Source organism: Camelina sativa, chromosome 8 (assembly GCF_000633955.1).
Source record: "Camelina sativa cultivar DH55 chromosome 8, Cs, whole genome shotgun sequence".
Classification (NCBI taxonomy): domain Eukaryota; kingdom Viridiplantae; phylum Streptophyta; class Magnoliopsida; order Brassicales; family Brassicaceae; genus Camelina; species Camelina sativa.
The window spans coordinates 20,925,227-20,943,196 of NC_025692.1; the positions used below are offsets into that span (position 1 = coordinate 20,925,227).

Consider the following 17,970-nt stretch of genomic DNA (forward strand, 5'->3'; position numbering starts at 1 on the left):
TGCTCCTCTTGAACCTTTTAAAAGCCGCTCTAGTTGATAGCACAGATATTAGAGGCAGATAACAATCATTAATCATAACAACTAAAGAATTTGATTTTACTAATGCGTTTGTTTAAATTGGGTTAACTAGTTCATAAGGGTTCTACAAGTATCAAGTGGATGATCTTCTTCTGCTAATAAGTAATAAACCTACTACTTATTTTCACTAACCATGACAAAGGATGTGTTATGAGAGTGGCAATGTGAAGCAAAACAAGACTCGGCAATTTGAGATCAAGGGACTACTTATTGCAACATGACTTCAAAACGTTCATCAGCGTAGGTACGGGAGTAGACAATGGCGACGAGGAAGAAGAACCGAACAAATCATTTCTGAAGGATTAAAACGTTAAATCAATGAAATAAGAAGTGAAGTAGCTTCATTTACGTTTTTTTTCTCTCTATTTTGTACCTTTAGACGATGTAGTACTTCAGTTTCTCATAAGGAAAATTCATTTATACATTACAATAATAGCGAAATTCTGATATATATAATAGGTTCGCGGATATTCCAACATGAATTGTATGGATCGGTGAAATACAATAATCTAAATAAGAATCACTAACAAATGAATAGAATCTAGGCAGTACATCTCGTGACACGAAAGGTAAGTCACCAAATGGGTAATCGGCAAGTTGAGTCATTAGGTTGGGGTCGTCTCAAAAATCTTTAATCCTCTCAAGAAAAATCAGTTGCCCATATTTCCGACAAGAGTAATGTTTGAACACTTGTGTAACTCGAGGACTTTCAGGTGAGGACAACACTCAAGAATAGCGTTCAAGCCCGTATCCGATAACCCGTTCCTGAAAAGCCGTAGGTGGCGAAGACAGGGCATTGTCTCAGCGATTGCTAGAGCAACCTTATCACAACAGTACTCAGAATTACCCGCGCAGTTTAGCTTTAACGTCCTCAGACTCGGACAAGACTGGCCTACAAGTATCAAATCTTGTTCTCTGATAGAATCGTATGAAATATCTAGTTCTTCAAGCATTGGGAGCTTCATGACCGCTTCGATGACTCCTCTACTCACTACTGGACCACATTCAACAAATCCAAGGCTTCTCAGATCACTTGATCTGCAAAAGAGTGTTACAATATAGAGAATTATAACTTAATCTACTGACAAAACACAAACAAACAGAATCATCTTTCCTAATACCAATAAGACTTGTTCATGAGTTCTCTACCATAAAAACTATAGAACCACTAAATATAATGCAGTGTTCAACAAATTAACTAACTTCTCTAACTAACTAATCCCAAGTAATAGCACAATTCATAAAAAAAATTAGCGTGTTTGGGAGTTTTAGGGATAGAGAGAGAACCTCTCGGCGATGTAGGTGAGGAGAGAAGTGGTGGTGTAGTGATCAATGTTGATCTCAAGCAAGCCGCCCTGGCTGAGATCAACGGCGTGACGGCACATGGTCTCGAGATCGTAAACCAACCCATCCAAGTTTCTCAGGTCGATTTTACGCCACATCGATGGGTCTACACAGACGCGTCGCCACGATCGGCACACTCTCTGAGCGTTCTGCAGTAACTCGATCGGACTGAGACGGATCAGGATAGATAACGTCATTTCGGGCGGAAGCTCCGCCCAGTTTCTTCTAAACTCACCGTTCTTCATCGCCGGAGGCGAAGGAGGGGTCAAAGAAGCCATTCTAATTTCGTCGTATCTAATTTTACAATCAGGTCCTCACGGTATGTATAACTATAACGTGTTTACGAAACTAATTTGGGCCAAGCCGACTCAAAACATTCATTATCTTGGGTTTAGGCCCATTATTTAATCAATCCAATATGAAAAAAAATCGAAATTATATATGTCATTGGCTCATTGTGTTGTATTGACTATTCATTCATTCGTTCACAAATTAATCATCAAAACTATTATTAAATCAGTGTTAATAAATCCTCTATTAAATCAGTGTTAATAAATCCTCTCTATAGTAGAAGCACTTTTGAAAAAAATACTGATGTGTCATCGGAAAGGATTCGAATCATATTTTAGCAAATAAACACTATTAATTAATCCTAATTACATTTATGTCATTACAGACTTAAATAAAAATTTATTAAATAAATAAAACTACATGTAGTCATTTAATTTGAAACTATATCATACTTCTTTAAAAAACAACAAATTAATTTATTTTTAAAATTTAATAATTATTCATGTTTTATTAAAATAAATTTCATACAAATTTTTCACCGTATTAAAATTATTATTTACTTTCAAATATTTCACGGGTGAAACATGTTTTTATATAAAATAAACGTAAATTTGAATAAAACAAAAAAAAATTATTTACAGATTTTATTTTATACAAACAAATATCAAATCTCAAATAATAATTTTATTTGAATTAATTCATCCGCACTATGTGCGGGTTGTTACATAGTCTTTATTTCACAACATTAATATTTTTTATAATTATAACTCATGTTATAAATTATAATTGCATCATTCGTAATAATTGCATCATTTTGTAAATGGTTTTCTGTGATTATACTCTGTAAATTAAACTCACCATAATTAACAACACACCAACTGAAAAATATATAGTAAAAAAGGGAAAATCACATTTTAAACCTTCAAAGTGTCATTGGGTAGCACTTTAAACCTCAAAAGAATTTCACTAACACTATAAACCTTTAAAATGATTTCACTAATACTTTAAACCTTAAAACTAACTTTTCTGTTTGTACCGCCATGAAAGATGACGAAACAGTAATATCCGTCAATGTGAAATAGTTAAATTATGCTTGTTTGATTTAAATACTTGTTTAATTCATTTAATTTAATTTAATTATTTATGACGATTGATAAAAGAAAATTAAAAATACATCAAAGCAAGAAAAAATGAAGAATCAGAGATCATGTTAAAACATTTGACAAATGTAAAATTGAAGACGACAATATATTTAGAAGATTCATTGGTTTCCAAGGAGAAGTCAATCGATTTGAATCAGAATCCAGTGGAAATACATTTATTAAAAGGATTAATAATGTGAAGAGTAATATCGTAAAATTCTTATCTATAATGAAGATGAACACAAATTTATTTTTTATCTTTTTATTTATTTATAAAAACTAAAGCTAATTAGAATTTAAATTAAACCAACATAGTTTAACTATTTCGCGTTGACAGATATTATTATTCTATTATTTTTTATGGCGGTACAAAAATGAAAGTTAGTTTTAATGTTTAAAGTGTTAGTAAAATCATTTAAAAGTTTAAAGTGTTAGTGAAATCATTTTAAAGGTTTATAGTGTTAATGAAATTTTCTCGAGGTTTAAAGTGCTACCTAGTAACACTTTGAAGGTTTAAAACGTAAATTATCCTAATAAAAAAGCGACAATAACTTAAAAGTTCAAAGAAAATAAAGACATTGGAACTACCAAAATAGAGAGAGAGAAGAAAGGAAACTGAAATTGTTCATAAGTCACAAGAACAACAAAGAAAATCTTACTCAGCATTGTTCAAGAGAGGATGTGAGAAATCATAGTAGCTAGGCCTCATGAGATCGCCGCCTTAATAGAAGTACTCATCACCATCTGAATCATTATCCGTTGAGTCACCGGGGAGTCTCAAATCTTTGATCCTCTCAACACATCGCTTCATGAGATCACCAAAAAGGTCGATGTTGTAACACTCGCGTATATCAAGGTGTTCTAGGTGAGGACAACCATCAAGAATGGCCTTCAAGCCTTTGTTGGTTAGTCCGTTCCCTAAAATCTGGAGGTGGCGTAGTTCAGGCATGCTTCCTGCGATTGCTTTGGCATTATCATCTAACCCACAATTTGAAAACATGATTTCAGGGTTGCGGTTTAGTTTCAACGTCTTAAGATTCGGACAAGACTGGCCTATAGCTCTCAGAGACTCTCCTGTAAATAAGCAGTATGAAACCTCAAGCTCTTCAAGCAATGGAACTTTCGAAACTGCTTTAGCAACTCCCTCATCTGTTAACAGCATGCACCTTGCGAGTCCAAGGCTTTTTAGATTACTTGACCTGCAAATAATTGTGAGTAAATTAGTTTAAAACATAACCTAAGATAGAGTATACGAAAGACAAATTAGATGCGAATCGAAAACTATCTTCTGAATTCTTCTTTTATTTCATACCATTTTAGACGTCAAAAGCATAAAAATATGAGAACGAACAAGTGGATGTTTTCTACTCAAAAGTTGTAAGAAAAAGGGAATAAACCAGTCACAAACGTGAAACATAAACTTTATCTCCTAGAAGAAAAACAAAACATAAAAACCATATTGAGAACACTTGGTTGACAAAACGACTGATTCAACATATTCCCCCAAGCATTCATAAGAGATTCAGTAGAAGGATAGAGTAATAGAGTCATAGAGACTAGATCTAGTTTCGTGACACAAAATTCACCAATCACTCCAACCCTAGAATTAGCATCAACCAAAATTAGGGTGCGTTTGAGTAACACGAAGATAGAATAAAGGGAGGGAGGAGAAACCTATCAGTGATGTACTTGATGAGATCATTAGTACCGTAGTACCAAATCTCGATCTCAACCAACCCTCCTTGGCTGCGATCAACTGCGTGACGGCACATGGAATCGAGCTTGTACTTGAAAAATGCCCTGTCATCGCGGTTGTCTATGTCAATCTTACGCCACATCGAAGGGTCTTTACAGACGCGATGCCACGGTTTGCACACTTTTTGAGCGTTTTGAAGTATCTCAATCGCTCCAAGACGAAGCAGAATCGAAGACGTCACTTCCGGCGGAAGCTCCGCCCAGTTTCTCCACTTTTCGTCTTTCATCAGTGAAGGCACGCAAGTTGACGACAACGAAGAGGCGGAAGCCATTTTTTAGGGTATATAAAAATGGAAATCTATGAAATAAGTAGTGGAAGTGTGGAACTGTGGAAGTTACATTACAATTCGTGCTAGGGCTGGGCATTCGGATAATCCATTCGGGTTTGGGTATTATCCATTCGGGTTCGGGTAAACGGGCCGGATTTAGAAAAATAGAATCCATTGGGTATTTTTAGATATATGAGTTCGGCTCGGTTTGGGTACTACCGGGTTCGGATCGGTTTGGGTTACAAATTTTAGAACCCGATTGGTACCCGAATTACCGGGTACCCGAAAAATAATAATTAAAATCAATAAAATTTAAATAAATTTAGTTAAATTTTGACTTATTTGACAAAATATTTTAGATATTTTGGTTATTTTTTATATTTAGGTATAAAACTAAATGAAGTATTCAAAATTATAATCATAATTTTGGGATAATTGCATTGTATTAATGATAAATATTATAAATATATTTATGCTTTCGGGTTTAATAGATACCCAAATGAGTATCGGGTATTACCCGACCCTAACCCGAACCCACGGGTATTAGAAAATAGAACCCAATAGAGTTTTATAGGCAAACTCGTACCCAACCCGAATCCGATTTTTCGGGTCGGGTTCCGGATTGGGTATTCGGGTACGGTTTTTATGCCCAGCCCTATTTCGTGCCAGCCAAGTTAGTTACTCGGATCAACTATTGGGCTTAAGGTCCACAATAACTGGGCCTATTTGATAGCTGAAGACGTAAGAAAGACGTGACTAAAAGTCAAAGAGACCACCATGCACCACTTTCCCTTGCACTCTGGTTGAAACCTTCATGCACCACTTTAAGGTTTATCAAACCTAAAACTAGCCCTGGGATTTCGGTTATTCCGGTTAATTCAGTTCGGTTAATTCGATTCTTCAGTTTTTTTAAAATTTTAAAATGTCACCGAACTAAACCGAAATAAAATTCGGTTCGGTTAATTCGGTTCGGTTAATTATTTCGGTTTTTGAAATAAACAACCGAACTTTTTAATGAGCAAAAATAATGGGCCTAAAAGGAAAATTTACAAATCCACATCATATAAATTTAAACAAACGGGCCAACAAATTAAACATCTTAAATCTAAGCCCACTAAAAATATGTTAACCTAAACCTAAAGAATGTTGAGCCGCCGACGAGTGGAAGACACAGTCCAACGGCGAAGTTCGCCGCCCCGGCTTCTGGAAACGCCCACGACGCCACGATCTCCTCACACAAAATTGAGAGAAAAATCAAATAGAGAAGATTAAACAGACAAAACATTCTCGGCCAGTCGACAACACAACAAGATGTACAAATGACACAAAACTAATTCGACAAACTTATTCTCATTTTCACCAAATGGATCTGACAAAGATATACAGAGAAGTGTAGATGACGATAAAAGAGAGGAAAAGGAAATTAAAGTCTCACCAGCCAGAGAAGAATCCGGAGATCTGAGGGTCACGACTCACGACGGCACATGGAAAAAAACTCGAAGAAGAAGAGGCTAGGTCATGTTCAGTGCTAAAGCATCTGTATATATAGTTAGGGTTTTTCTTTTGTTCTTTTTCGGTTAACCGATCGACCGAAATAACCGAGAACCAAATACAAATTTTAAGTGATGCCGATCGGTTCAGCACTAAGAACCGAATCCAAACCGAATGACCAAAATCTCGGTTCGGCTCGGTTCGGTTTTTTCGGTTCGGTTTTTTATCCCAGGGCTATCTAAAACCCCCAAATCTAAGGTTTCTGACTTGGGGAAAATGAGAATCAAATTTCAATTTGGAGATTTTAGGTATGACTAAACGATATTATTTTGTTATTAACGGATCTCGTTAACGCCTAATTAATCCCGTGTGATTTTTCCATATGACCACTTAACATTGTGCCTCATAATGCCAAGTCAACAAATATTCGTGTTAGAAGTCAACAAAAAAATGGAGTTTCCTTCCACCAAATAAAGAGTTTACTAGGTAACAACCTACACTATATGTGGGATAAATCAATTTAAAAAAAATTATTATAAGTAAAGTTATTATCCTAGAACAATATCTATTTATGTCAAATATAATATGTAACTAAGTTTTTATTTATTTATTCAAACCTGTGTTTTTTCGTGTAAAAAATATGTTTCACACGTAAGATCTTTGACTGTGTAATAGGTTTTATAATAGAGAAAATATTGATAAAATGTTACTATTTATTGCAACATGTCTTTTGTGTGGTTTAAAAATCAAATTCATATTCTTATGTTTTATCGTGTAATCATAACAATCTTTGCATGTTTCTTATGTAACCATAACAACATATACTAAATTACTCGGTAGTTTAATTATTTAATTTTATTATATGTTAGTAACAATCAGATTATAAACTAAATTTTCTGAAGATAATATAATTTATTGATTTAATATTTTGATTAGGCTATTTAAATTTTTTGAGTTAGTCGGTTTGTTAATATTTTCTATAAATTATGGATTATTACCAAAAAAACTATTATGAAAAATTAAGTAAATTCCATGATCAACGTATTTGTGTAAGAATACATTTCACCCGTGAAATATGTGAACATGGTAAAGAAAATATTTATAAAATGCTACAATTTATGGCAATATATATTTTATGTGTTTTAAAAATCAAATTTATATTTATGGTTTATCGAGTAACTATAACAATTTTGCATAATCTAATAATCACTCATTTTAAATATACTATGATTTTTTGGGTACTAAGTTTATTATAATGATAAGAGTTATTATCTCATTCCTTTTTGATAACACATAGATGAATATACAATTAGAACGTATATTCCTATTCGGTTATCAATATTTCCATTTTTAATGAATAATCACATTAAATATTGAGATTAATTTGTTTACATACTTAGATATATATATATATATATATATATATATATCACACATATTGATATCCCCTAATTTGTTGTCATTTTTTATATTTATTTATGAATATATATAAATCTATATTTATTGGGAATTAAGTTTCTTTTAATGAGTTGGAAATAATTTAGGGGTAATATACTTTTTTATAATCAATTATAATAACTATTGAAAGTTTGTTATTTAAATTATTATGGTAATAATACTAACATAAAAAAATAACATTTCATTTTTATATGATTATGTTAATAAGTTATATGTTTAATAAGTTATATGTTCTTTATTTTTATTAACTTATATTAATTGATATGTTTTTATAACCTTTTTAGAATACTTTACTTATATTTATTTTAAGAAATCAATATAACTTTGACTTGTATATTTGTAAGTAAATTTAGTGAAATTTTTCCTTAAAAAAGTATGTAATTATTTAATTAGTTTTAATATGTGATATTTAAATTTATGTGAGAAATGATGGCATATCTAATTATTATTCAGTTAATTGTTTTAAAAAAAAATATAATGGCATGTTAGTGTAATTAAATAGAAAAATTAAGGGTATTTTGCAACACATCAGCTTTTTTAAAAGTGTGTTTCTCTATTAATATACAAGGGATTTTTTAAATCAACAACAATATAAACTTCACAATTTTAATGACATTTTTCTCTTTATTAAAATAGTAAATTATTCTTTTATTTTATGGAATATGCACAATTTCCTTTTTATATTAGGACTTAGGACTAGGAGCTTATAAATATATGTAGGTCATGGGAGCAAGTTGATCATTATCCCGATCATTAAACTTTTCAAAAGTTCTACTTTCATATATGGCTCGGGAGTCAGAGAAACTTCAACTTGCAGGGAACAAGTTCAAACCCCTCAGGTTGTCCAAGCTGCGGATCCGTCCGCCTTTGAGTGGCCGCAAGAAGAAGATTCCTGGGGGGACACTCGAAGCTCATGCCAATGGTTTCAGGTATTCAACGACCACGCCTGACGAGCGTGTGGATGTCCTGTTTGCAAACATAAAGCACGCGTTTTTCCAGCCGGCTGAGAAGGAGATGATCACCCTCCTTCATTTTCATTTGCACAACCACATCATGGTAGGAACCAAGAAAACAAAGGACGTCCAGTTTTATGTGGAGGTAATGGATGCTGTGCAGTCTTTAGGTGGTGGGAAGAGATCCTCAGCCTATGATCCAGATGAGATTGATGAAGAAGAGCGGGAGCGCGATAGGAAAAACAAGATCAACATGGATTTCAATCATTTTGCAAACCGGGTCAATGATATGTGGCAACTACCCCAGTTTGCAAGTCTGGACCTTGAGTTTGATCAACCTCTGAGGGAGCTTGGTTTCCATGGAGTTCCGCACAAGACATCTGTATTCATTATACCGACCTCCAGCTGCTTAGTTGAGCTCATAGAATACCCTTTCCTCGTGGTCAGTCTGAGTGAGATTGAGATTGTGAATCTTGAGAGGGTTGGGTTTGGGCAGAAGAACTTTGACATGGCCATCATCTTCAAGGACTTCAAAAAAGATGTTCTCAGGGTTGATTCAGTTCCCACAAGTTCGCTGGAGGGGATAAAGGAGTGGCTCGACACTACAGATATAAAGTACTACGAGAGCAAACTGAACCTGAACTGGAGACAGATCCTGAAGACGATCACGGATGATCCGCAGAGCTTCATAGATGATGGAGGATGGGAGTTTCTGAATCTGGACGGAAGTGATTCAGAATCTGGGGGCTCTGAGGAGTCAGACAAAGGATATGAACCATCAGATGTGGAGGTTGAGTCTGAGTCAGAGGATGATGCCTCGGAGAGTGAGTCATTGGTGGAGTCAGAGGATGAAGAAGAAGAGGACTCAGAGCAACAGTCAGAGGAAGAGAAAGGTAAGACTTGGGATGAACTGGAGAGAGATGCTACTAATGCAGACAGAGAGCATGGACATGAGTCTGATAGTGAGGAAGAGAGGAAGAGAAGGAAGATGAAAGCGTTTGGGAAATCGCGGTCTGGAACTAGCGGTGGAGGCGGCAGTAGCAGTATGAAGAACATGCCACCATTAAAGCGCAGCAAGCACAGGTGAAAAGGATCAGACGTTTCGAATTCTGCTTAACATTGTTCCCATTAGAGGAGATGAAACGAAACCAGACTTTTATTTTCCCAGGTTTAAAAATTAGTGTTTCTTTTTATTGTTTGTTTCACGGCAAACAAAAACTAGCGTTTGGTTATGGTTTTTAAATCAGTCTTTTGTATTATAAAGAAACTTCTTTATGTCATTGTTAATTTAATTCTATGCCCTAGACAAATAATTGTTCTCATTAGAGATGAAACGAAACCAGAATGTTTAGTTAATCAGTCATTTGTATTATAAAAAATCGCTTTGGAACATTATTTATTCTACTTTTTCAAAAAAAAAATAAACATTATTAATTCTATGCCCTAGGAACATTGTGGCTGCATTCATCATGAATTTTTATCCCGTACCATGTCTAGAGAGTAGAGACTAAACACAATTCACTACCTCGTTCACCTATCTCCAGATGACTGAGCCTGGGCACAAGAACTGTATCCGAAAATCCAACGTCGGACCGAACAAAAAAAACGGTTCGAGTAGGATATGGTTATAACCAAAATACTCTATTGAATTTTATATTATCAAACCAGTGGGATTGGGTTCAGATTCATGTAATACCTATTTGAATACTCACCAAATCCGAACATATAATTAAAATATCCAAAATATTAATGATATTTAAGTTTGATTTAATCTAATTACCCAAAATTAAAATTCTAAGTCCAAATGTATCAATTATAATATTTTGATATTGTATATGTTAAAGTTTAGAGAAGTACGTACAAATTAAAATTAACTAAAGATATATAAAGATAGGAATTACAAGAGGGGAAAATATGTGGTCTAGCAATTTTCTAATTTGTTTCAGTTACTCTTTTATCGGACTATCTATAAACTACATTTTCTTTTTTTTTCTTCTATTTTTAGAAAAATTAATTATTTATATAGAACAATTGATGATTATGTCATAAGCATTCCATCAAAAGAAAGGAGAAGAAACATAAAGTAAAGCGAAAATGGGTAAAAGTGTAAATGTTGTTGGTTTCATCACTCTTATGATGGTTTTTTTTTAACAACATATGATTAGATTAGCTCAAACGAGCCAATAGGAAAGAACATTGTTTACATAGGTAAATTGATGCGAAAATGAACGAATACGTAATGCCAGATTATAAGTTTTACCAATCTGTGAGCGGGGAGTTAAGACTAAATAAAAGGAGTTGAATTCCTCTTTATCAACTTGAATCTCCTCTAAATACGGCTTGAAAGCTGGCCACTCCAAGTGCAAAGACACCATCTTCACCAAATCGGACCAGTCGGTAAAAAAACGATATTCCTGATTATCCACTCTAATCATACACCACATCGCCGAGACTAGGGCTTTGATCTCTACATGAAGAGACATGAGACTGCGTTGGAGATTGGCTGTCCCCATAGTAGGAGCCTCCCCAGGTACAATACCATCCACTCACCACTATTAATAATATCGCCAATTTGTTTTAAAAAAATCCTAAGTAATTATCCCTAAAACATATGTATAAATTATTCTAAAAATATAATATTTCATAATTATCATTTTAAATAGTATTTCCTACATAAATTTGTGATTACATAGTTTCCTACATATATTTGTTTTACATATCGTAGTTAAATTAGTTTAACTCAACATGTCTGATATTAGTAGCATTAAACATTAAAATGAGAATTTAATCTATAATTAAGCTTTAGATTAATGATATTTTATTTTTTATTAAAATTGATTCAAATTCTGTTTCGTCTACCTATACGACAATATAATTTACCCATGTTATTTGAAACTTTTAATATGTTTAAATATTCATCATATTTAAAATTTCATTAATTTTAAATATATCAATTATAAGATTTTATCTTCTTAAAATTTTAAAATTTACTATATATAGTAAAACTAAACATTTAAATAAAAATCTCAAATTAAATTTTATACAAACTTTAAAATTTGCATGCTTGTTAAGTTAGCTAATCTTTTTTTTTTGTTTTGTTAAAGGGTATTCAATTTATAAAAATATATACCCAATAGACTATTTTCGGAGTAGGCCCATACAATATCCCTAAGGGTCCAACTCATATACATTAAACCAAAACTAAACCGTTGGTAACAAAATCGGCCGGGTTCACAAACCAAATTAAACCGTGGCCAATGAAACCCTAATCTGCAAACGTAGAACACGTTGCAGCCGCCGTCCAAATATTTGCGGATGCTCAACCGGAACAGGACTTCCGGTGAGCCTGGACGACGTTAGCCGAACGGAGATGGTGATCCAAGATCCGTTGCCATTCCGCCACCGTAGAACCGTTTTGAGAAGGAGGAAGAGATCCGATCTGTCCTTTGTCGAGGAGGATTATTGCTCAGTCGTGAGAGAGAGAGAGAGAGGCAGTAGGGAGTAGATAAAAATACCTTCGACGGTGGCTTAGCAGCTTCACCAGAACGGAGACTACCTCTCCTATCGTAATCGATCCCGTGAAACCTCCAGAATCTCCAGATCTAACCACTTTCTTCTCTCGTTCCTCGCCGTGAATCTCTCTCTTCTGCTCCGCGTAGCTACACCTCTGGTAGAGCTCTTTACCATCAGTGTCACGCAGATTCTTCTCCTCTCCACTGCCCCCTTGATTTCGTCCAACAGCTTCGCCGGGTAAATGCAATGAGTTACGAATGAAGAACCATGAGCCGAAGGGTCCTCATCGTCACCGGAATTGACAGAGGACCCAACGTCGGTGCACGAGATTGTGATCAGAAGGGGAGGGTTTGAGAGAGAAATCGCCGCGAGTGAGATCCACGCGCGCGATTTCTCTCGAACGGGTTTCTAAGTTAGCTAATCTTATAATATGACTATGAATTTTATAAAACATTTGAGCCGATGTGGGACGTTAAACACATATAATTTTTTGGATAAATAACACTCTACCACACTTTCTATAGATTTAATATCACTATAACACACTTATTGACCAAAATACACTTTCTTATAGTAAACTAGAAAATAATCTCACATTGAAAAAATTAGCTCAAGCTAGCAGTAATATATGTTTAAAGGAAAGGTGCATTGTGCCAGTATCTTACTTGAACCAGCCTTTGTTTCAAACTCTTGTTAGTAAAGCCGAGGAAGAGTTTTGATTTAATCATCGTGAAGATACTTTTGTCTCTGTTCTGTTACTTCTCACACTCCAGATCAGAACGTTAAACCACTCTTCTTGATGCTAAACCACGCATATATGCTCCTCTTTGTATGGACACGTTTACATTTTACTATATGAACACAATGTTGTTTAACCATCACCAATTTTACTATATGAACACAAATATGAGAGGAGAGTTGTTTTCAGTCGCGTCTACATGTTTTTTTAGACCCTAGGTGAACTGAATTTGTTGGACCGGTAGGTCTGGGCATTTAAGTTCGGGTTTTCGGGCTTAGACATATATAACCCGTTCAAGTTTTTTGTACTCTCGGATCTGGTTTGGATCGGATTCTATTTAGTTCGGGTAAGTTTGGGTTTACCCGAATTCAAAAAAAAACATGACCAAACAAACAAATCTAGAAATTTTAGAACATATGTATATATAAATATTAAGTTTGCATATTAGGATAAAAAAAAATAAAGACAAAATGCTTTACAATACATCCTTAAATGCTAAAGGTATACGGTTCAAAGAACTTCAAACCTCCTTAGATGCATTTTTACATTTAATTCTTGTTAGTTCCGGTCTTTTTTGGGTATTGGGTATGTCTGAATCCGAACTAAACTGTCTATTTTGAGTTGGATTCGAGTTCCGGTTTCAGGTCCAGTTAATATGCCAAGTCTATTTGGACCCTATCATAATTTTTTTTTTACCCCTTGGTTCAAGGGTTTTTTTTTCTGAATTTTAGAATTTGGAGTGAACCTAGTTGTTCGGGTTTTACCAACTTCACTTGTTTTCAGTTCTCACCATATAATTGCTGAATTTGCCATCAAAATATTTTTCGATCAACACAAAAATAAAAGTAAAAAGTATATAAAAAAAATTGGATGGTTAAAAGTCGATGCATCTGATCTTGGGCCTTCGGTTAATGCCGATCCTGGTAGGTTCAAGTGAACCACCCCCTCGTAATTAGATAAATAAACTTATAAACATCATCTAATTAGGGCGAACTGTTTAAAATAATCTTAAACAATACATAGCTAGCTATAGAGGGAGTCTGTGCGACTAGCCGACTTGTATTGTCAAAATATGTTTCTGCGTCCGATCATGGTTAGGAGAAAAACTTTTGATTCCATTCCGGATGATCTCATTATCGAGATATTCTCGAGATTGTCTACAAAATCGATTTGTAGGTGTCGTTGCGTGTCGAAGCTATGGGCGTTCAGACTTTACCGTCATGATTTCACCGAGTTGTTTCTAACCAAGTCCTCGGCTCGTCCAAGTCTCTTATTTGCGGTCCCCCAACACCGTGAGTGGAGCTTTTACTCAACGCCCCAGCCTCAGAATCCATATGAGAAGTCTTCTGTTGTAGTAGCCGCCACTGATTTTCTTACCAAATTCTCTAAAGGCACAAGCGATTGCGATTGTAGCTTTGCCTCTGGATTGATTTATTTTCGTAATATGTGCATCCCAAGGGAAGATTTAGATGACAAGCGTGTGATATGTAACCCTCTCACAGGACAGTATGTTATCTTACCTGAGTTTAGAAGAGGCTATTCGTATAGCTATTTAGGGTTTGATCCTCTTTACAAGGAATTTAAGGTATTGGTCATGAGTGATTATATCTTAACACTGGGAACTGGGGAACTGAGGTGGAGGACGATCCAGTGTCCTTTTCAACATCTGCCTTGTAGGGAAAATATTTGCATCAATGGGGTTTTGTATTACTCTGCTCGACATGTATCTAATGCCGAGGTGATAGTTTGCTTTGATGTTAGGTATGAGAAATTCAAGTACATAGGCGTAGAATGCCGTTTTGATGGACTGATAAACTATTAGGGGAAATTAGATGGGATTAACATTAAGGTGCGGTATGCTTCTAATGGTGGATTTCTTGTTGAGTTGAGTATGTGGGTTCTAGAGGATGTTGATAAACAGGAATGGTCGAAATATGCCTACACTTTGTGGGATGATGAGAGTAACGTTGCTATACATAAAGGGGATCTTTCTGTTTCTGGGATGACTGCTACCGGTGACATTGTTTTGTCAATGAAATATGCATCTAATCCATATTATGTCTTCTACTTCAATCCGGAAAGGAACACTCTCCAAAGTGTTGAAATCCAAGGTGTTCGAGCCAATCATAATTCCATAGTTTATGCCTTTGTAGACTATGTAGAAGATCTTAGTGTCCAAAATTTCGTTCCCAAGAGGCCAAAACCACGGCGACGTCAGTGTACATCTCACGACCTCTCCAAGTCTTCTCAATCTGTGAAGAACAAGGAGCAGAACATGTACGGATTTTCCTATCGTTATGTTGGCTTAGCTATATATATTTTTGTTTTATATAGTTTTTTTTTGTTTTTTTTTTCGTATTGTTTAGCACTATCATTCGAGTGGCTTAGCTAAAATTGTCACATATGGACATAAAGTTCAAAACGCCTAATCAATAGTCTGATTATTCATCATTTGTTATGATTTACAAGATCTTTTCCCGTTTTCTTGATTAATCGTGGTTTACCTGATCATGGACAAATAAAAAAACTGATCCTTAATTAAATAAGGAACAAAAAACAAGATTCATGGAGTTTTGAAATAGGACAAGCTTTTTTCATTATACCTTACAATGGGAGCATAGTTTTACACCATAGAAGATGATATTGGCATATTTTCTATAAGGATATTTCTGATCCACACACAATGGCTTTGGTAAAAGGTGTCCATTAGTCTGATCTTCGAGGCCACAGCCAAATTAAAGCATAAAGCAAAATTTAGTAGGCCTGCGACGTCGGTTTCTTTGGAGTTTTCGGTTTCGGTTTTTCGGTTTTTCGGTTATTTTGGAAATTGAAAACTGTTCCGAATTGAACCGACTAAGATTTCGGTTCGGTTTAGTTTGGAATCGGTTATTTCGGTTCGGAGGTTCAGTTCACAATTGAGTTGTTAAAAAAAAAAACTTTGTTTTCAACTAATTAAAAAGCGATGGATCGACATCCCGACGGCCAGTTCTGAATGGTGGAGGTCGTAGCATTGATCTGAAAGGCGAAAATGATGATGATGATGATTATAAAGATGATAAATCGAAAAGAAGAAGAAGATGATTATGGTGATAAATCGAAGAAAGAGAAGATAACAGTGATGGATTGAGGAAGATTAGAAGAAGATGATGATGAATCGAAGAGGGAAGAGAAGATAATGGTGATGAATCGAAATAGAAGGAGAAGGAAAGAACAAGAAAAATAAGAATTATTTGTTTGCCCAGAAGTAAAAGAAGAATCGATAAAGTTAGGAAGAAGAAGGGAAGAACGACGGTTGAAGACAATATTAGGTTAGGGTTTTTATTAATTCGGTTAATCGTTCGGTTCCAGCGAACCGAACCAAAAATTTCGGTTAACCGACCAAAATTAAAAATCATTCCAATCGGTTATATCAATTAATTTAAACTGAATCAATTTGCCCAAATCTCGGTTCGGTTTGGTTCGGACAAATCGGTTCGGTTCTAATTCCCAGGCCTAAAATTTAGTTTCAGAAAACACACTGTGGCTTTGGTAAAAGGTTTCTTGCAAATTAAAGAATATTATTGATGGCATGTGCACTTCAGCATCATTAGTGTCAATATTTTCACTTCCAATGTACCAAATTTATTAGGGGTGTACTTAAACCATGATTTTGGAAAATTTGACGGGATTTAGGAAATTTAGAATTTTGATAGATTTTAGGGAACTTGATATGATTTCTGTAAAATTCTTTCAAATCCCACCTAAAACTATGAGATTTGGATTTCTGTATTTTTAACTAAACAAATCATCTCAAATCCTCCAGAATCCTAAAAGTTATTAAAATCCAAATCCACAAAACTGTTTTGAATAATATTAGATTTTAAAATAGATTTTTAAATCATCAGTTCAATAACAGTGGATTTTAATAGTTTTTTTATAATCCATGATTGAATAACATAGAATTTGTAAATTTCACACAAATCACTTCAAATGTCAAGTTGAATAGTGTCAATATTAGTAAAGCAAATGAAATCCATTTTTTTTTGTCTTTGCAAGTGTAGAATGTGTCATACAATGGTGACCGTGGAGTCATTGATATGGATATTGGTGGAGGGTTGGAGTAGTCGCCGAAGACGGCGCCACCGTTCTATGATTCTAGTTCAAATAGAGGAGGCTTTAAGGCTGCAATGGCAGAACAAAAATGACAAGGTTATTGTGGTATTATGGAAGGGAAATAATGATGTGTTCAGACTGCGGTTCTCAACAAAAGATACTTGGAATCACATTAGAACCACGTCTAGTAAGATAACATGGCATAAGGGTGTGTGGTTTACTCATGCTACACCCAAGTTTTCTTTTTGAGTCTGGTTGGCGGTTCATGATAGGCTTCCCACAGGCACTCGAATGGCTAACTGGAACAGAGCTATCTCGGGTACTTGCGGGTTTTGTCACACACATCTGGAAACACAAGATCATTTGTTCTTCACCTGCAGTTTTGTCTCAAAAGTGTGTGGATCTCGCTCAAGGCATATTCAAAACAGACTACACCACTGATTGGTCTTCTCTCATCTACGTGGTGTCGCAAGCACACCAGGATCGTGTGCATGGTTTTCTTCAATGGTATGTTTTCCAAACAGTAATCTACATGATATGGCGGGAGGGCAAAGCTCATTGGATGGATTGATAGGCATGTCCGGGATCAGCTTTTGGCAATTCAGCGTTTGGGGGATCGAAGATACGATGCAAGCTTCCAATAGAGCCCCTAAATAGTTAAAGTGAGTTAAACTATAGGAAATTTTAACTTTTGTTTTTGCAAGGCTTACATGCAACTATTGTATTGAACCCTAAAATAGTTAACTACAAAAGACACTACTTATGAATATTAGACAAGACTTTAGATTAAAAAGGGCAATTAAAAAGGTGAAAACATAGATCTACGTTTCCTCAATCTCCGACCG

At 34.9% G+C, this 17,970-nt stretch overlaps 3 protein-coding genes, 1 long non-coding RNA gene and 1 pseudogene across 4 annotated transcripts; 2 read left to right on the forward strand and 3 right to left on the reverse strand.

Moving 5' to 3' along the window:
- LOC104707713 (putative F-box/LRR-repeat protein 9) lies at positions 547 to 1,708 on the reverse strand. Its single transcript, XM_010424137.2, has 2 exons — positions 1,366 to 1,708; positions 547 to 1,116 (listed from the first exon to the last, which is right to left on the reverse strand). Exons 1-2 carry the CDS (start codon positions 1,698 to 1,700, stop codon positions 729 to 731), a joined length of 723 nt encoding a protein of 240 aa, XP_010422439.1. The 5' UTR covers positions 1,701 to 1,708; the 3' UTR covers positions 547 to 728.
- On the reverse strand, positions 3,465 to 4,884 carry LOC104707714 (putative F-box/LRR-repeat protein 23). The gene is made up of 2 exons (XM_010424140.1): positions 4,530 to 4,884; positions 3,465 to 4,054 (listed from the first exon to the last, which is right to left on the reverse strand). Exons 1-2 carry the CDS (start codon positions 4,880 to 4,882, stop codon positions 3,577 to 3,579), a joined length of 831 nt encoding a protein of 276 aa, XP_010422442.1. The 5' UTR covers positions 4,883 to 4,884; the 3' UTR covers positions 3,465 to 3,576.
- LOC104707715 lies at positions 5,834 to 6,420 on the reverse strand. Its single transcript, XR_754695.2, has 2 exons — positions 6,315 to 6,420; positions 5,834 to 6,107 (listed from the first exon to the last, which is right to left on the reverse strand). It is a non-coding gene; the product is annotated as an uncharacterized LOC104707715 (long non-coding RNA).
- Positions 8,612 to 9,883, forward strand: LOC104709758 (FACT complex subunit SPT16-like). The gene has a single exon (XM_010426319.2). The coding sequence runs from the start codon at positions 8,612 to 8,614 to the stop codon at positions 9,866 to 9,868; it is 1,257 nt and encodes a 418-aa protein (XP_010424621.1). The 3' UTR covers positions 9,869 to 9,883.
- Positions 14,066 to 15,452, forward strand: LOC104707716 (annotated as a pseudogene).